At 33.8% G+C, this 20,191-nt stretch overlaps 2 protein-coding genes, 1 long non-coding RNA gene and 2 pseudogenes across 5 annotated transcripts; 3 read left to right on the top strand and 2 right to left on the bottom strand.

The window, feature by feature from the left end:
• Positions 1 to 475: 475 nt before the first annotated feature.
• On the top strand, positions 476 to 3,156 carry LOC141395219 (protein sly1 homolog; annotated as a pseudogene).
• Positions 3,157 to 3,203: 47 nt separating this feature from the next.
• Positions 3,204 to 5,230, bottom strand: LOC141395224 (uncharacterized). Of its 2 annotated transcripts, XR_012410572.1 has the most exons (4): positions 5,067 to 5,230; positions 4,662 to 4,800; positions 4,225 to 4,264; positions 3,204 to 3,923 (listed from the first exon to the last, which is right to left on the bottom strand). It is a non-coding gene; the product is annotated as an uncharacterized lncRNA (long non-coding RNA). The 2 variants fall into 2 exon arrangements; XR_012410571.1 differs by having other exon boundaries at positions 4,662 to 5,230.
• Positions 5,231 to 5,637: 407 nt separating this feature from the next.
• On the top strand, positions 5,638 to 7,911 carry LOC141395223 (protein sly1 homolog; annotated as a pseudogene).
• A 3,234-nt stretch (positions 7,912 to 11,145) lies between these two features.
• On the bottom strand, positions 11,146 to 16,961 carry LOC141395216 (transmembrane protein 104 homolog). 2 transcript variants are annotated; one of them, XM_073970763.1, is made up of 5 exons: positions 16,252 to 16,961; positions 15,965 to 16,180; positions 15,526 to 15,851; positions 12,937 to 13,205; positions 11,146 to 12,848 (listed from the first exon to the last, which is right to left on the bottom strand). In XM_073970763.1, the coding sequence occupies exons 1-5, from the start codon at positions 16,333 to 16,335 to the stop codon at positions 12,067 to 12,069; spliced, it is 1,677 nt and encodes a 558-aa protein (XP_073826864.1). In that variant the 5' UTR covers positions 16,336 to 16,961; the 3' UTR covers positions 11,146 to 12,066. The 2 variants fall into 2 exon arrangements, with proteins under 2 accessions (XP_073826864.1, XP_073826865.1); XM_073970764.1 differs by having other exon boundaries at positions 15,986 to 16,180; positions 16,252 to 16,921.
• A 1,834-nt stretch (positions 16,962 to 18,795) lies between these two features.
• Positions 18,796 to 19,577, top strand: LOC141395217 (inosine triphosphate pyrophosphatase). Its single transcript, XM_073970765.1, has 2 exons — positions 18,796 to 19,077; positions 19,142 to 19,577. Exons 1-2 carry the CDS (start codon positions 18,837 to 18,839, stop codon positions 19,471 to 19,473), a joined length of 573 nt encoding a protein of 190 aa, XP_073826866.1. The 5' UTR covers positions 18,796 to 18,836; the 3' UTR covers positions 19,474 to 19,577.
• The last annotated feature ends 614 nt before the right edge of the window (positions 19,578 to 20,191 follow it).

Genomic DNA, 20,191 nt, shown 5'->3' with positions numbered 1-20,191 from the left:
AATATTTCATCATTTTGGCAGATATCGGATAAATTGTAGGTGGATCGATCGAACCACACCCTCCGTGGAAGTGGATTGGACAGAAGCCTTAAATTTTCGGATCTTTATATATAATTGAGTATGATATTGGTAAAAAAAACTTCTTGTCAAAATTTTTAATTAAAATTCACCAAAACGCGACGCGGTACAATAAACAATATGCTGAGCAAGATCCATTTATCATTCATGATGCTGAGATTAAGATTGTATAAGGAGAAAAGAGTCAATGAGCTACATAAATACATACATGTATGTGTTGTAAAATGTCATACAATTTTGTTGGATACGCCGAGTTCTATATTCATCATCCCATCTAATTTAAGGCGAATACATGCATGTCCATATCGTACTGCTAATAGGACATTCATGTGGAACATTCTGGAAAGTGGTCTCAAAGAAACTTCGATTGCATTGAGCTTTTATCAATGAGCTATGTATGTGTTGGTACTGTGTTGCAAAAAACGCACCCATTTTTGTGGGATGCACCGAGTTCTGCGCAGGACTTTTATCTAATACACATGCACAGTACCCTAAGGTGTTGGCTGCTGAGCCGGTATGGAAAATCTTGATTTATGATCGTGTGGGTCAGAGAGTTGGGTGTTACGCTGCATGTGTAAGTAACTCCAATATAAATAACAACGAAGGATTTTTAATTATTCTCATTATTCCTTTTTATTTCAGACAATTACATTCTGATCGTGATTCCATAGCCGATGTGCCCGCAATCTACTTCTGTATGCCAACTGAAGAGAATCTCGATCGTATACAACAAGATTTTCAAAATGGCCTTTATGATATTTATCATTTGAACTTTTTGCCACCAATTTCAAAGCAAAAATCTTCTAGCTACAAGTACATTGCAAGCCGGCCCGGCTGTGTTGCGAACATACATCGTGTCTATGACCAATATGTTAATTTCATCAGTTTAGAGGATGATTTCTTTATTCTGAAACATCAAAAGTCTGATCAATTATCATATTATTCCATCAATCGTGCCAATACCCGTGATAATGAAATGGAAGCCTTAATGGATTCAATTGTAGATTCACTTTTTGCCGTTTTTGTAACATTGGGAAATGTACCAATTACTCGTTGTCCACGTAATACTGCCGCTGAAATGGTTGCACGAAAGCTAGAAAAGAAATTACGTGAAAATCTATGGGATGCTCGTTCAAATCTCTTTCAGATGGATGCTACCCAGGCTGGTGGTGGTGTATTTAGTTTTCAACGACCAGTACTTGATCGTAATAGGATCTGGCAACACCGTTACATCATACATGCTCATATCAAGCTTTGGTGCGATGTCTTGGAATTGGGTTTGAATTTGGTCTATGTTAAGGATGATCAACCAACGGGAGGTGAGTATATAAATATGTATTAGAAGCTCTTGGTGGCCTTTTTGGTAGAAAAGACTGATTGGCCTTCTATGAACTTTATCATAGTAAATAAAATAACATTTGGTTTTCTGATGGAATATCATTAAGTAGTCTTATATAGACGACCACTAGGTCTTTTTATAAAGAAGACGAATAGGTTTTTTATAGAAGACTATAAAGCAGGCATGACCAAAAAGAGAACGGAGAAAATGTGAATGTATTCAAAATATTGGCAACTTATAATAGTGTGTAAGTTTGTATTCACGCAAGCTATAAAACAATAACAAATCAAAACATTTGTTCTCTTTTGTACGCTCTTTCTGTGCGTTCGGGTCGTGTGCGTGTAAATTGCCGAAAATCATCGGCACCGCCGTGCCAAATGTGACCATGCTTGCTATAAAGATTTCGCATAGAAAATTTAATATTTTTGTGAAAATCTTAAAAGAAATCCAAGCTTTCGGCCTCTTTACTTGCTTTAAAAACTGTTACAAATCCATGTTTATGGCCTCTTATCTCTCTATCTCCACCTTTGCTCAGGTACCTGCAAAAAGCCAAAACTCTACGATTTGGATCGCAACGTTCGTTTTTGGGCAAATCACAAAGGCAGTCCATTTCCCACTGTGGCTGAGGCAATACAAGAAGAACTAGAATCATATCGCAATTCTGAGGAAGAAATCAAGCGTCTTAAAACATCAATGGGCCTTGTATGCTGAAGCTGAGGTGGCTTTCTCAATGGTCAATGATGCAACAGCTCGTCTTACCAATGCTGTCAATTCGCTGCCTCAACTAATGGAGAAGAAACGTTTAATTGATATGCACACGAAAATTGCCACAGCAATTTTGAATTGTTTTAAATCACGACGTTTGGATTCCTTCTTCGAATTGGAGGAAAAAATAATGTAAAAGCAAACTTTAGATATGCCATTGATGGATCTGCTAACAGATCCAGAATTTGGTACACCTGAAGATAAACTGCGTTTGTTCATTATTTATTATATATGTTCCCAAAATGTTCCCGACTTTGAAATAGAACGTTTAAAGGAAGTGCTGCAAGAAAACGGATGTGATTTGTCATCGTTGTTGTATATACAACGTTGGAAGGCTATTATGAATCGTACACCAGGTGGTGGTACCAAAACAGTTTCTACGTTCTCAAAATTGGTATCACAAGGTTCTTCGTTTGTTATGGAGGGAGTTAAGAATTTGGTAGTTAAGAAGCATGACAGAACTTGTTCTACAACAATTCCTAATAAGTTTCCTATTTTTCACAGAATCTTCCTGTAATCAAAATCACCGGACAAGTTATGGAATGCCGTAATAATCCCGAAACCGATGATTACCTTTATTTAGATCCGAAACTATTAAAGGGATTGATTTCATGCCCAAAAATCGTGCATTCTTCCAGGATGCTGTAGTTTTTGCGGTGGGTGGTGGTATTTATATTGAACACCAGAATCTTTTGGATTTTATACGACAGAAACAAACCGCCAATGTTAGTAAACGTATTGTCTATGGTTCATCCACGCTAACAAATGCCCAACAATTCCTAAAAGAACTATATATCTGCCTTGGGTCGTGAAATTCAAGGTCCTGTTTTAAGTTAGGATCGTCCGATCAGTGCTAAGGATATTTTCAATTTTAAATGCTGTTGAGCAGCAGTGTTCGTATGAATATAACACACAAACCGATAATGGGTGATATTTATACGACATAAATAAAAAATACCGAAACAATAAGGAAACTTTCTTCTTGCTTTTAATTTAGACCTTTAAATAAAAACGCTTTATGTTTGGGTTTCTGTTCTTCTATTTATGGTTGATATTTATAACTGATAATTTATAAACAAAAAATAAAATTGCGATTATTTTATGTAAAATTTTTTGCTTGGAATATTGAAACGGTACAATAAGAGACTGAAACGATTGGTAAATATGTTTTTGCTCTCTCTCTTTCCAACAGCTATATAATGTAGATCATAGATGAACAAGATGAGCAATCGCCTTTACATTTTCATACGATTCGCCAACAAAATGATCTCTTCGTGTTCATCGTTGTTGCAGATAGATGGTTGTTGTTGTAGCAACGCAAATAGTATGTTCTTTCGTGTATTATTTCAGTTATCAGGTTCTGGTTCCTCTGAGTCCAAACTCAAGAATTCTGCAACTTGAACTGGTTGCGTCCATAAGGAATCAGGGGACAGGTGAGTGTGATTAGCTGGACAGCTAAACAAATGCAGCGTATGGTGTGGTCCCAATCCACATGCTGGGAATGTGTTGGGTATCGTGGCGTCCATTTGGGACCAATACAAATTGAGGCGGCTGCATCGTCCGTATCTTAACACGGCTAATACCACTAGTCTTTGCTTTGGCAGCTGGCGTTCTTCTGCTGCGATGAATTGGAAGTGGATGGAGTCTCCTCATGAAGATGGTTCACTGATGTCATGAGGAGACACCCTGTGGCAGTCCTCAGGACGGCATTCGGGCAGGCTTGAATCTTCTGTCACTGGCACTACGCAAATATAGATAGATTGAGAAGAGAATACATGTTAATTAACGTTAAATAATTGTTATTTTTTATTTAACCCTCCGTTGGATACCTGGGTCTGGCCAGGCCTTTTTTATAATATTCAAAAGCGTCTGGTCAGACCCAGGAGCCCAACGGAGGGTTAACTAATATTCTAAAAAAGAACAAATAAACAATGATAACAACATATAATAAGAAAACAATATCAACAACATATTATAACAATTATAAAACTACATTTAATTATTTAAACAATAACATATACACAAAGAATTTTGATTATTACCCAAAAAATTAAGCTCTTCAAAACTTCATTTATAATTATCCTGTCAAAATAAAAAAGAAAAAACAAAAACAATATTAATCTCACCAATAATTCGATGAAATTCATAATATTCCTAATCCATAGAACAATAATGTTGAACCAATATGGAAATTCATTTAATTCCAATTCCATAAGTTCAACAGCTCTTTGTTCTATTTTTGATTGGGCTTTGCGAAAAATTTGCCAAAGAATTGCTGAAAGTTTTTTTCCTCCACACCAGAGGCATGTTGCAATTGCTGCAATTATCAAAATCAGCAATATTTTTGCAATCCGAAAGGCAAAGATTCCGATTCGCCCAAGCAAAAACAGAAATCTATAAATACATACATACATATATATGCACAAATGTTAACATTTATTTAAAAACGTTAATATTTGCAAATTCACATCATACTTACCCGTGGCTAGTTTTTGCACGATTTCCTACTCCCTCGCTATTGGTATTTAGCGTTTCCGGCATTATATCGTATTGATTTTCTAGTTTGTTTTTCTTGAAAAATATATTTCCTTCTGGTTTGTTTGTTATTTTTTCTGTAACTATTATTTTGATATTGTGTTATGACAATTTGTCATTGACTATCAAAGATGTCAATATTACAAGATAGGAAAAGTCAATTGTGAAAAATTAACTGTAGAGGGGGTTAACCTCTGTTGCTACGACATCATAGCAACATTCTGTTAAACGAAAACTGTTACTCATTGGAATATTGACAAGAAAAACATTAAAACTCAAATTTTACGGCGTTGACTTTTGTTTTTTTATTAAATAAAAATAAGAAATAGTGAAGAAATAAATTTCAGACACAAAACACGTCGTTAATGTTTTCTGCCGCGAGGAATGGGAATCAAAAACGATTGGCATTGCTGTTATCAATTCCAGTGTGTTGTGTAGCCATCTGTAACCAAAATGTGGAACTATTAGCATATGTTTTTGGAAAATGCATTTGTTCGGGTCTTTATTGCTATACGTCTTTGTGACTATCAAAGACGTATAGCAATAAAGACCCGAACAAATGCATTTTCCAAAAACATATGCTAATAGTTCCACATTTTGGTTACAGATGGCTACACAACACACTGGAATTGATAACAGCAATGCCAATCGTTTTTGATTCCCATTCCTCGCGGCAGAAAACATTAACGACGTGTTTTGTGTCTGAAATTTATTTCTTCACTATTTCTTATTTTTATTTAATAAAAAAACAAAAGTCAACGCCGTAAAATTTGAGTTTTAATGTTTTTCTTGTCAATATTCCAATGAGTAACAGTTTTCGTTTAACAGAATGTTGCTATGATGTCGTAGCAACAGAGGTTAACCCCCTCTACAGTTAATTTTTCACAATTGACTTTTCCTATCTTGTAATATTGACATCTTTGTGACTATAGAAAATAGGGTTTTCAATGTAGAAATATAATATTGGTTAATTTGTAAAATTGTATAAAATTAGAGAAATATTTATTAATTCGAACTGGCAATCAGAGGAAAAACATGTCGCGTATAGTGAGAACATGTGATTGTGCTAAATATGTGTCTTTTTTCATTTCATTTGTAAAATGTGTCGTTGCTGCAATCCCTATTGTTCGAATGATTGTCATACAATTTTCAAAATGTTAGATTGACAATTGTTTTGATTGAAAATTGAATATTTCATCATTTTGGCAGATATCGGATAAATTGTAGATGGACCATGCGTGAAAGTGAATGGACAGATGCGTTAAATGTTCGGATCTTCTTCGGATCTTGCTTTTAATAAATAAATAAATATATAATTGTGTATGATATTGGTAAAAAACTTCTTGTCATTTTTTTAATTAAAAGTCACCAAAACGCGACGCGGTACAATAAACAATATGATGAACAAGATCTATTTATCATTTATGATGCTGAGAAACGGAGAAACGAGTCAATTAGCTACATAAATACATATGTACATGTACTTGTCAATGTCATACAATTTTGTTGGATGTGCCGAGTTCTATATTCATCATCCCATCTAATTTAAGGCGAATACATGCATGTCCATATCGTACTGCTAATAGTACATTCATGTAGAACATTGTGGAAAGTGGTCTCAAAGAAACTTCTATTGTATTGAGCTTTTATCAATGAGCTATGTATGTGTTGGTACTGTGTTTCAAAAAACGCACCCATTTTTGTGGGATGCACCGAGTTCTGCGCAGGACTTTTATCTAATACACATGCACAGTACCCTAAGGTGTTGGTTGCTGAGAAGGTATGGAAAATCTTCATTTATGATCGTGTGGGTCAGGGTATTATTTCTCCCATAATTTCAATAAAGGACCTAAGAGAGTTGGGTGTTACGCTGCATGTGTAAGTAACTCCAATATAAACAACAACGAAGGATTTTTAAATATTCTAATTATTCCTTTTTATTTCAGACAATTACATTCTGATCGTGATTCCATAGCCGATGTGCCCGCAATCTACTTCTGTATGCCAACTGAAGAGAATCTCGATCGTATACATCGAGATTTTCAAAATGGCCTTTATGATATTTATCATTTGAACTTTTTGGCACCAATTTCAAGGCAAAAAATTGAAGATTTAGCTGCCAGTGCATTGCAGGCCGGCCCGGCTGTGTTGCGAACATAATCGTGTCTATGACCAATATTTAAATTTCATCAGTTTAGAGGATGATTTCTTTATTCTGAAACATCAAAAGTCTGATCAATTATCACATTATTCCATCAATCGTGTCAATACCCGTGATGATGAAATGGAATTGTAGATTCACTTTTTGCCGTTTTTGTAACATTGGGAAATGTACCAATTGTTCGTTGTCCACGTAATACTGCCGCTGAAATGGTTGCACGAAATCTAGAAAAGAAATCGTTCAAATCTCTTTCACGTGGATGCTACCCAGGCTGGTGGTGGTGTATTTAGTTTTCAACGACCAGTACTGCTGTTAATTGATCGTAATATGGATCTGGCAACACCGTTACGCACCCATTTTTGTGGGATGCACCGAGTTCTGCGCAGGACTTTTATCTAATACTCATGCACAGTACCCTAAGGTGTTGGCTGCTGAACCGGTATGGAAAATCTTGATTTATGATCGTGTGGGTCAGGGTATTATTTCTCCCATAATTTCAATAAAGGACCTAAGAGAGTTGGGTGTGTAATGAACTTCAATGTGTGTGCATGTGTAAGAACTTCAATATTAACAACAACGAATGATTTTTAAATATTCTCATTATCCCTTTTTATTTCAGACAATTACATTCTGATCGTGATTCCATAGCCGATGTGGCCGCAATCTACTTCTGTATGCCAACTGAAGAGAATCTCGATCGTATACAAAACGATTTTCAAAATGGCCTTTATAATTTAGCTGCCAGTGCATTGCAGGCCGGTTGTGTTGATATATGATCAATATGTTAATTTCATCAGTTTAGAGGATGTTTTCTATATTCTGAAAAATTAAAAGTCTGATCAATTATCATCCACGTCGAGCGTATACTTTTTGTATGTTGAAAAAGTTTAACTTTGACAGAACGTTATTGTATGCATGTATGTGTGTGTTTTGTATTTTGAAAACAAAATCCCAACAAAACCTGAAATCCAATTAATTGCAAAGGAAAATTATTTATTTTACAAATAAAAACATTTAAATAAGTTTTGGTCGCGGATTTGGTGTTTTAAATGTGATTTTGTAGTCAACGTATTTGGGTTATACGGACGCTCAGAGAGCGTTGTAAGTCCAGACGTTATTTAGGTTTAGCAATAAAAATCCACTTTTAAAAAATGATTTTTTAGAAAACCCCGATTTTGGAATAAAGCACGTTTTTGGAAAAATCATTTTAAAAATTCCCAGTTTCTTTGGAGGAACAATTATTAAAAATCAAATATTTAACATTTTTAAAAAATCCTCTTTTATTAACAACGAATTGAAAGTCCAACAAAAAAAATCGTTTTTAGGAAACAAATATACATACATATATATATATATATATATATATATATATAATAAAAAACAGGTTTTTTTTTCAAAAAGAAAAAATAAAGTTTTTTGAAAAAAAATATTTTTTTAAAAATTCACGTTTTTAGGAAATTAAAATTAAAATGTTTTTTGGAAGGAATATTTTAAAAAAATCCATGTCTTTAGAAAAAAATATTTCTCAAAAATTTAATTTTTTAAAAGAAAAAAAAATATTTTTAAAAAGTCCGTTTTTTGAAAAAAATACTTTTAAAAAATCCTTTTTTTGAGAAAAAAATATTGTTTTAAAATCCGCGACCTTGAAAAAAATATTTTTCACACAGCACATTTTTGAATAAAATTATTTAAAAAACGTCACGACTCTTCGGAAGAACAGTATTTAAGAAATGGACTTGTAAAAAATCCATTTTTTACAAAAAAAAATGTTGTTTTAAAAATCCCCACGTTTTTGGGCAAAATATTTTAAAAAATCCACGTTTTTTAATATTTTTTGAAAGTATAAAAAATCCACTTTTTTAAAAAGTATTTTTTTAGAAATCTCCAATTTTGGAAAAAATATTTTGAATAAAGCGCGTTTTTGAAAAAAATATTTGAAAAAATTCCCGGATTCTTTGGAAGAACAAATCTTAAAAATCCATATTTTTGAAAAAAAAAATAATAATTTTGCAAATCCATCTTTTTAACAGTTTTAAAAAGTTCTCGTTAACAAGTTCTCAAAGAATTTAATTTTTGCAAAACAAAAATATTTAAAAATACACTTTTTTAGAAAAAAAAAAAAAATATTAAAAAACGTTTTTTGGAAACAAATATTAAAAAACACGTTTTTTTTTTTTTTTTTTTTTTTTTGAAAAAAGAATTTAAAACACGTTTTTTGGAAAAAAAATAAAAAAATGTGTGTTTGAAAAAATATATTTTTAAAAAATCTACGTTATTTTGGAAACTATAAAGAAAATATATTTTTTTGGAAAGGAATATTTAAAAAAATTCATTTTTCACAAAAAATATTTTTAAAAAGAAAAAATATTGTTAAAAAAATCCACTTTTTGACAAAAAAAAATATTTCTTTAAAAATATCCAATTTTAAAAAATGATATCTTTAATAAAGCACTTTTTGAACAAATTGTTTTGAAAAACGTCAGGATTTCTTCGAAAAAACAATTTTCAAAAAAAAAACAATTTTTTAAAATAAAACATATTAAAAAAAAACATTTTTAAAATATACACGTTTATTAACAAAAAACGAAAAATTAATTTTTATGGTCTTTTTTTATCAAATTCACGTTTTTTTAAATATTTAAAAAAAATCGTCGTTTTTCGGAAAAACTAAAAATAATAAGTATGTATGTATATTATTCTTCACTGTAATAAAGGCCCCGGCACATAGTATCCGTTGTATGATACGCTGCGCGTTGAAAACAACAACGATATGAAAAATGTGTAAGTGATGCCAAGTTTGTTCTAGAAGTTTGCATGTGGTTGTTGTAACGCGACGCTCAACTCGCCGTATGTGCAGAGGACTTTTCAATGAAAATGCTCTAGTGTGGACCGGGACTTTTTTAATATTTTTATGTTTATCTTTTTAGTAAATAAATTTTTGAACACTTAGAACCCCATTACTAAATTTAAAGCGAAAATGTAGATAAACACTTTAAAATGCCTGAAATCGGTTGGTACCGCTATGTTGGTGCTTTACCAAAACCAGGACCTATGTCCAACATTTTTGATGGGGAAGTTTATTTCAGTTCCACTGGGAACTCCAAATACAAAACATTTTTGAAAAAAATATTTTAAAAAAATCACAAATTTTTGTTAAAAGAATGTTTTTTTAATAATCCACTTTCATTGAAAACTACAAAAGAAATTCTCTTTTTTTTTTGAATTAATTCTCTTTCAAGTTGAGCTATTTAGACCTAATAGGTACATTGAAAAATTAGGAATCCACGGAAGTCCCACACATTCAACCACTATGCTACGTTTCACGGGTGGTTAGACCGATCATCAGGCATATTGAATGGTGTTTTTAGTGGGTGGACGAAGGCTAAGCTTGGAGACTAGCATTTATATCACAAATCATTCGAAATTTGTATATTCGAATTATTTATTTATTTTAATGTTAGTCATTTAATTCCAAACCTTTCATATAGTCCGACTTGGCTGGTAACCCTATTTTTCAATGCTTTATTACAAATACTAAGGCAGCTTTTTCCACCTTTATTTTATTTGTTCTTCTGTATCAGAAGATTTTTGATCATCAATATTTGTCATCGGAATCTTTGACAAGTTGATGGTGGCTTAGAACGCTAAGACGCCTGCAACCGTGTCACTTGGTTGTTGGGGTCCCAGGTTCGAATCCCAGCCTGGCTCATGCTGATATCATTTTTTTTTTTTTTTTTGCCTTATTAAGGCGAAGGTCATTTTTAGAGTGATATTTGAATTAATTATCTTTCGAGTTGAGCTATTTAGACCTAATAGGTACAATGAAAAATTAGGAATCCACCGAAGTCCCACACATTCAACCACTATGCTACGTTTCACGGGTGGTTAGACCGATCATCAGGCATATTGAATGGTGTTTTTAGTGGTTGGACGAAGGCTAAGCTTGGAGACTAGCATTTATATCACAAATCATTCGAAATTTGTATATTCGAATTCGAAAACAAAAAAAAAAGAAATTCTCTTTTATTGGAAAATATTAGAAGAAATTCAAATTTAATTAAGAAATATTTTTTTAATCAACGCTTATTGAATAAATATTCTTTAAAAAATCAACATTCGTCGAATCTTTCTTTAAAAAAAAAATACGTTTATTGAAGAGACATTATATAACAAAATCCACTTTTTTAAGAAAATTTTCTTAAAAAATCCAGATATATTAAAGAAATAGTCACATAAACCACATACTCAATAAAACAACATTAAACGGTTTATATTTAAAATATATATTTAAAGTTTTAATATATTCAACTTCTTTTTTTTTTAAATATACTTCTCTACAAATATGGGTGTTGCCATAATGAAAATAAAAAAGTATTGAATAAAATAAAAATATTTCTAAATATAACATTGGTTCTCATGGATTCACCCAAATAACTAATTCAGTTCGGCTTAACATATACATATGTATATTATATTCTGTATATATGTTAACATCTATAATACTTAAAACTAATAGTTAATGTACATAAAACTATTGCAATTTCTTGTTTTTTTGCTTACACGACTAAGTACCAATAGTAAAATTTTCATTTTTTTTTCGTTTTTTAGTAAAATGTACTTTTTAGGAAGTTACTGGTTAATATGTAGTTCAGATCATTGGAGGGTATATTTGTGTATTGTATATATATGTGTATAAGAGTTAAAATTTCAGTTTGTTTTTTCTTTTCAGATTGAGCACATGGACTTGTAAACGTTTTTTGGTACCCCAAAACGAAGCCTTGCAAGATTTCGATTTGGTTGCCATAAAACGGAAGACGTATTTTGTTTGTTTTTGGTATTCAATAAATTTGAGTTTCCTTTGAGGGATAGAGAGCAAAACAGGAGTCTTTTAAACATTTTTTTTGAAATTTCACCACAGAGGCCAAGAATTTCTACTAGGGAAATTAAATAAAGTATTTTTTTTTTTTCAAAGATCATTTACCTATGAACCCATAATAACATAAAAGGTCATAAGTTTTAAGGATTTTTTGGTCATTTGGTATATAACAAAATTTGTTTATAACAAATTCGGCTATACACCTACATTTTTGACGAAAATATTCCAATTTCATTTGCAGTAAAATCTCTTTGTGAATAAAGCATTTGTTATTGTTGCTTTGTGTTTGCTGTCATTTCTAAGCAGGACATTTCATACGGATGAAACATCCAAAAAGAAATTCAATGTTACCAAAGAAATGCAACCAAGAGACCATAGTAATACAAAAACTAACCAATATGGACTGCGGAATGGACTTTGGAAATCGTTCACCACACCACTACCTAACAATTCGCGACAGGTATTGCGTGCATAATATACCAAAGCAATTGGTATAATATATTGTATAGCAGCACCGGCATAACTGCCTGTAAATGCCACCAAACTTGTCAAACTCTCCGTAAAATAGGTGATGGCAAATGGCGGTACAACTGCCAACATGGGAAAGAGAATGCGTCGAACAAAATAATTATACGATTCAAAACGACCCATATCCAAACATAAAGTTTGTAAATTATTTCTCAATGTTATGGCGATGATGGGAAAACTGGCCGATAATGTGAACACGGGAAACAAAGCCAAAAAATAATCAATTCCCAATAAGAGATCAGCTGAAAAGCTATGATCATCTGTTTGATCGGGGATAAAATTCAATGTGTACAAATCTTCCAAACGATCGAAAGCAAAAATGCCAGTCATGGCCAAAAGTAAATAAAATAAACAAATTACCAAATAATCAGCACATAATATACGACGCACCGACAACTTATCACGTATTGGAGCCAATAGACTTGGCAACGAATGATGACACATAAATGAATAAACGCAGGCTCCAAAAAGAGCCGGTATACCATAGATATTCATTGACACTGGATGACCTTTAGCACCATCCGTTATGAGCAGTTTCAGTGCAATTGAGATCATGAAAAGAAAAGCTGAAAAAATAACAAAAAACAAGAAAATGATGAAGATAAGTTTGAGGTTATTTTAAGATTTATTATTATCGATGGATGACATACTTACCACACCAACGAAATATCACCGTAATGATTTGCAAATATTTTGTTTTTTGTACACTAAATGCAGCAAATGGTCCAAAGATACAAATGAAACCCACCAGAAACAGACGATAAACATTTAAGCGTGTCAGTGTGTGATTTTGCCAACACAACTTAATGGCATCTTCGTCAGTTTCATTGTTGGCCGCTGATAAATTCCATGTGGATGATTCAACCTCAAAATCAATGGTTGTTGTTGTATAATTGGAAGGAGTTGTGGCATTGGGATGATCACTGCAATGATAAGAATATTAAAATTTTAAAGCAAATAAAGGGGGAACCAAGATGGACTTAACAATACTTAAACAAAATATCTCATATAGCTTTATAATCTTCAAAAAATCCTGAATAGGTCTACAAACACTCCGCATGGATCTTCTATAAATACTCCACATCGCTCATCTTAAAAGACTCCCCAACGCTTGTCTATAAAGACTTCCTCTGTCGCTTGTCTACATAGATTTCCATTTAGACTCCCCTCAGCTTGTTTACAAATACTCCCCTTATATCGTCGACAGGGCTTCATTTAGATTATCTATAAAGACTCCCTTTAGCTCGTCTATAAAGACTCCCTTTAGATTGTCTATAAAGACTGCCTTTAGCTCGTCTATAAAGACCTCCTCAGCTCGTCTGTTAAGACTCCCTTTAGCTCGTCTATAAAGACCCCCTCAGCTCGTCTATAAAGACTCCGTTTCGGTCGTCCATAAAGGCTCCCTTTCGGTCGTCCATAAAGACTCCCTTAAGCTCATCCATAACGACTCCCTTCAGCTGGTTTATAAAGACTCGCTTGAACTCGTCCTATCAATACTGTCATCAGATCAATTCGTCTATAAAGACTCCCCTCAGCTCGTCTATAAAGACTGCCTTCAGCTCGTCAATAAAGACTCCACTCAGCTCGTCTATAAAGACTCCCCTCAAAACGTCTATAAAGACTGCCTTCAGCTCGGCTATAAAGACTCCCTTCAGCTCGCCTATAAAGACTCCCTTCAGCTCGTATATAAAGACGCCCTTCAGCTCGTCTATAAACCTCCCATCAGCTCGTCTATAAAGACTGCCTTCAGCTCGTCTATAAAGACTGCCTTCAGCTCGTCTATAAAGACTGTCTTCAGCTCGTATATAAAGACTGCATTCAGCTCGTCTATAAATACTCCCTTCAGCTCGTCTATAAAGACTACCCTCAGCTCGTCTATAAATACTCCCTTCAGCTCGTCTATAAACCTCCCTTCAGCTCGTCTATAAAGACTGCCTTCAGCTCGTCTATAAAGACTCCCCTCAGCTCGGCTATAAAGACACCCCTCAGCTCGTCTATAAAGCACAGCCGACCAAGAAGAGGACACACAAAATTCTCAATATTTGCAACTTTTGACAGTGTGTTAGTAACGTTGTATGCACGCATGCTGCAAAACAAAAACAAATCAAAACATTTGTGTGCTCTTTCCTGGCGTTCGGGTCGTGTGTGTGTGAATTGCCGAAAAACTTCGTAACTTTAACAATACCAAAGCACGACATTGCTATAAAGACTCCTCTCAGCACGTCTATAAAGACTGCCTTCAGCTCGTCTATAAAGACTCCCTTCAGCTCGCCTATAAAGACTCCCTTAAGCTCGTATGTAAAGACGCCCTTCAGCTCGTCTATAAACCTCCCTTCAGGTCGTCTATAAAGACTGCCTTCAGCTCGTCTATAAAGACTGCCTTCAGGTCGTCTATAAAGATTCCCCTCAGCTCGTCTATAAAGACTCCCTTCAGCTCGTATATAAAGACGCCCTTCAGCTCGTCTATAAACCTCCCTTCAGCTCGTCTATAAAGACTGCCTTCAGCTCGTCTATAAAGACTGCCTTCAGCTCGTCTATAAAGACTGCCTTCAGCTCGTCTATAAAGACTGCCTTCAGCTCGTCTATAAAGACAGCATTCAGCTCGTCTATAAAGACTGCCTTCAGCTCGTCTATAAAGACTGCCTTCTGCTCGCCTGTAAAGACTCCTTTCACCATTCCAAGAATATGACAGGAAATCTACACAAACTGCATTGGTGTTGACTACTTTGTGTGGGAAGTCAACACTTTGAGAAAGAGACACATTGGAATTTCAGAAAACTCAACAAATTTCAGAGATTCAGATTTTCATCTGTCCTTTTGTGAAAGTCTTAAGCAAATTTGTCTTTAATTTATTACCTTTTGTAGCCTTGACGTTTTCCTCACAAGAATTAAAGGAGTGATTAAATGGACTACAATGGTTGGAAAGGTGTTCGGATTTTCCTTTCTTTTCATATGGATTATGGATGTTTTATGGCTTCTGTTGACAACTGTTATAAATGTCTACCTGTTGCATAGTTGCATAGTTAAACGCAAATTTTATATATGAAATTCGTTGCCTGTCTTTAATAGGTTTATTACAAGGGCGGCGTAAATGAAATTTAAGTAAAAACATTGTCGTGTTGGTAGCTGAGAACTATGTCGTCGAGCTAAATAAAGTAGATGTAACTTAACGCTAAAGTTATATTCAAATGAAACCAAATTGAAAATTTAAATTCGTGAAAACATACAAAGTACTCCACTTACCAAAACAGATCACGTAAACTTTTGGCAACAGCAGCTGAATAAATACTCAAATCACCGTATAAATAAATTGAAATGCACAAATAAAATAGAACACGACCAATATCATTGAAGAATATCGTTGCCATTTCACCCAGCTCAAATTTGTCATCTAATTTATAATACAACAATGTCGAATGTTGTGCATATATGGGCATACGTTCCAGACGTGCCGATGCATCCACTTGTTGTTGATGAGACAATAGGGCAGCCGCTGGATCATCTGTTTCAATGTCAGTTTCACTTTCAACTGCCACCAAACTTGGTCGTAAATCTTCACGTGAATCAAACTGTAAAGAAACATGAAACAAAAGCCACAAATTAGTTTCATGGGAATTCTGTTGATTCTCCCTATTAACTAAGGATTAGGGAAAATATATACAAATAATCGGGGGATGCCTACATCATAACTACGTTTAAGAACCTGTAAATTTTGCCACGTTTTAACCGCATTCGCCGATGCCATTGCCTCAATGATAAATGTCACTGTTATGTAGGAGATAACAGCCAATAGTATAATAACTATCAGAGATAATAGCCATCCTGCTTTGGCAAAAACTCCCGGAAGGGTAAGAGCACCAGTGCCCACAATTAAATTGAAAATGAATATGAAACCCATCTGAAAAGAAATTGTGCATTATATTATGATTATCGTAATGGAGCACATATTGCATTGCAAACCAAACTTACCCATGTTGGATATGAAGCTGCTTGGCTGTTAACACCAACTGTTGGGGTACCAGCATTACCGCCAGGTCTTCCTCTTTCGGGCATTTTATTGTAAGAAAATTCAAAAATCTTTTCACTGCAGGCTGGTTGTTACACTTGTTACTCACTGCCCCTGCTGAACGAATGCAACTACAGCCACTGTTGCTTTCCCAGTTTAAAGAGGCCAATGTTTTGTTTTGTCTTTGATTATTCAATGTTTTTTGTTCTGGGACGACTTCAAAAGTAGATAAAAGAAATAAATATTGCGTTCGGTTGTTTCACTGCCTTAGTGGCTCGTATCGTATACAAGTCTTTTGTGTTCTCATGACCACTGCAACTGTTAGTAATTCTGCGGGTTTTGCATTTCTGAAAACTGTCTGTCGGTGTTCCTTATCAACTTTTTGACCGCTGTAACTTGATTGTTCTCTGTGCTAAATATCTCCGATCATTTGCAGTATTAGTTAATACAGCGTTGTTGTGCTTAGTGATTATTGTTTTGCTTTGTGTATTTATTTAAGATTACACACAAATATTATTTTTTGCATGTTGCTTTGTGTTGGTCTCCTTTCCTTTCGTTTCTAGTTTTCAAATGACGTTTATGTTTTTTGTTGTGTACGTTTTCTACTTTCTTCCAAAAGAAAAGAAAGAGTGCACTAATACAGGTAGTTGGAAGAGAGAATTCTCAGTGTGTGGAAGAGAATATGCAAATTTAGGTGGAATCTTTAATAGTGACGCACGCTCTTTGGCAAAAATTTATTGCATTTGTCAGTAGTCCCACGTACAAATTTTCATGTTTAGAAATTGAGTATTTGTGAAATTGGGGTAGTGGAGCTCTTGATGTTGTTAATAAGTGGTCTGTTCCTTTATTTTTACAAATGGTAACAGTGGCAAAAAATGGTAATAGCCCGTTTCCACGGTACTTCGTTCTCTATTCGCTGTTCGACCCTCAAATATGAATAAATTACTTGATTCCCCATACAAAATTCTGAGAAAGAACGACGATTTTTCTACGTTGCTCAAGTAGAAATACTCTCCAAACAACGATAAAATAAAATATGTTCCATATCTAACAAATTGGCTTTTTTAGAAAAAACTGCAAAACATGAATGAAAATTAAACGGTTCAACGATTAGTATGTCCTTGGTCACACTAGATGGTTTCATTGAAACAATTTCATGAAATCCAGGGTTCCTAGCTCGATTTCCATACTGCAAGAAGTTACTACTTTTTACTACGATAACATTTGTTCCTTTATGTTATCGAAAAAAAATGCTAAAAATTTGTAGATTCTTGCAGTACTGGAACAGACCAATTATTTCTTTTCATTATGCAATAATTGGCCTGTTCCCGTACTTTATAAAGTGGTAAGTCATAAAAATTGTAAAAGTCGTAAACGATTTTCATATAAATTTTGTGTACGGGAACGCAAAATGTGTAAAAGTGGTAAACATTGTAAAAACTTTTTAGTTCTGGAACAGAGCTAATAAATGTAAATGCATCGGTGAATTGTTTCAACCAAAAACTTCTGCTGCAACGCTATATCTTAAAATTAAAAACTAGTTCAAACGTGGCAAAATTAAATTATTTTTTAATAGTAATACTTGCGAAAGAACGGTTTGTCAAATATTGATATTAATTGAAATTTGTTTCAAAAAATACGGGAATGTAAAAATTAAAATTGAAAAAAATTCATTAAATTGTGCGTTTCTAGATCGAGTTCCATAGTCCCGGTCTACACTAGAGTGAATTTCATTAAAAATTTCATGAAATTAGGCGTTCTTAGTTCGAATTCCTCACTACAGCAATTTCATGATTTTACTCTGGTATATCCCGGTCCGCACTAGAGTGATTTCTTTAAAAAAATTGCATGAAAGTATGCGTCTCTAGATCGACTTCCATAGTAGAATAAAATCATAAAATTCTGTAGTGGGGAATTCGATTTTAGAAAGCCTAAATTTCATGAAATTTTTTAATGAAATTCACGCTAGTGTGGACCGGGACTATGGAACTCGATCTAGAAACGTACAATTTAATGAATTTTTTCATCTAGTGTGAACCGGGATGAGCTGAAATGTAACTGCAAATCGTATGCCAATAATCACTTGTTGAGTAGAAAATGATATTTCTTCACTGTCATATATTTGGGAACAACTTTTACTATTTTTGGAACACTTTTCTAGCAACAATATTCTGGAGCATAGCTAAAGTAATTTTTATTTTTTACTCTATTTGGCACTTTAAAGGTATAAACAGTGTTGTTCTAAACTCCATATGTTTTTGTAGCAATGCAGATACATTTACCTTTCTTATTGTACCATGTCATTTGACGTTTTAAGCCATGGTTGCAGGGTTGTATTTTTCAGCGGTTTTCATACCTGGCTTACCTCTACTTTATTGTACCATGGTTGAAATCATTGCATTTCATAACTATAAATATGTTTAAATGGTCCAATAAATGTTGTTTTCTTACGATGAAACTTTGTGCGTGTGACAGCCGCATAACCTTTTTATTTTCTTTTCACTTAGCATACGTAAACAACACTTCGAAACCACATTTTCCCAGCAACATGTCGTCCCGACCGATAACGTTCGTAACCGGCAATGCCAAAAAATTAGAAGAATTAGTAGCGATATTGGGTCCCAGTTTCCCCAGACAGGTGATATCAAAGAAAATCGATTTGCCCGAATTGCAAGGAGAAATTGATGAGATTGCCATTAAAAAATGTAAAGAAGCTGCACGACAAGTAGATGGTCCGGTACTTGTTGAGGATACATGCTTGTGTTTTAATGCCCTCAAGAATTTGCCAGGTAATTTGCATATTCTACATTAATGTCTATAAAATATTCTAAGTTTCTGATCATTATCCCCCAGGTCCATATATAAAATGGTTTTTGGAAAAACTGCAGCCGGAAGGTTTACATAAACTCCTCACCGGTTGGGAAGATAAATCAGCAAAGGCAGTTTGTACCTTGGCCTTTTCCGAGGGACAAGATAGTGAACCAATTCTGTTTCAGGGTATAACTGAGGGAACGATTGTTGAACCACGAGGTCCAAGAGATTTTGGTTGGGATCCCATATTCCAACCGACGGGCTATAATTTAACATATGCTGAAATGCCAAAAGAAGAGAAAAATAAAATATCACATCGTTTTCGAGCTTTAGATGCTTTACAAAGGCATTTTGTAGAGGGCAGTGGAAAGTGATAGGCTTGTTTTCACATAAGAGTAAATTACAAAAGTTTGCTGTAAGACGCTGTAAATTAAAAAAAAATAGAAAATAAAATGGACATGTTGAAAAACTAATTAAACTGTATTTTTCAAGGTCGATACAATTGGCCGCCTTCCATCAAAAATACACTGGATGTTCCAGAAACAGAAATAAGCTAACATTTGTATACCCTACACCACTACGTGGAGTAGGGTATTAAACAATGAATCACAGTCAAAAGTATCCACTTCAGTTTCTTTCATTAAAACTGCGATTGCTAAGAATTGGTTAATGATTTCGATTTCATTCCTTTTTATATTTTTAGATTAGTGTCTTAACTTATAAATATAATAAAATAAAATTAACGAAATTCAGGTAAATTTAGATAAAAAATAAAAATGGTTAAACAACATAGATTTCTACCTCACAGTGAAAAGTATGCACTCTAAAAGTTTCATGAAACCAAAAGGATTTCTTAGGAGTTTAGCATTTGGTATGACATCCTTTGTTATCCTTTACAGCTTTTAGCCTTTTTGGCAAAGATTTAACTAAGTTTTCGGGGCCAGATATCGGAATTTTTGTTATTTCGTGCTATTATATTAAGTTTGCCCAAAGGGGCACACAAATTTAAAGACCCGGTATAGCATTTTAATTTACCTCAATTTAAAAAATGGGAATTTCTCTATCTTGACTTAAAAATTGTCTATCATGATT

This window comes from Musca autumnalis, unplaced genomic scaffold (genome assembly GCF_047663935.1).
Source record: "Musca autumnalis isolate F117 unplaced genomic scaffold, ASM4766393v1 scaffold_2, whole genome shotgun sequence".
Lineage (NCBI taxonomy): Eukaryota > Metazoa > Arthropoda > Insecta > Diptera > Muscidae > Musca > Musca autumnalis.
Note: the sequence above shows the minus strand (reverse complement) of the source record. Positions and strands in the feature narration are given on the sequence as shown.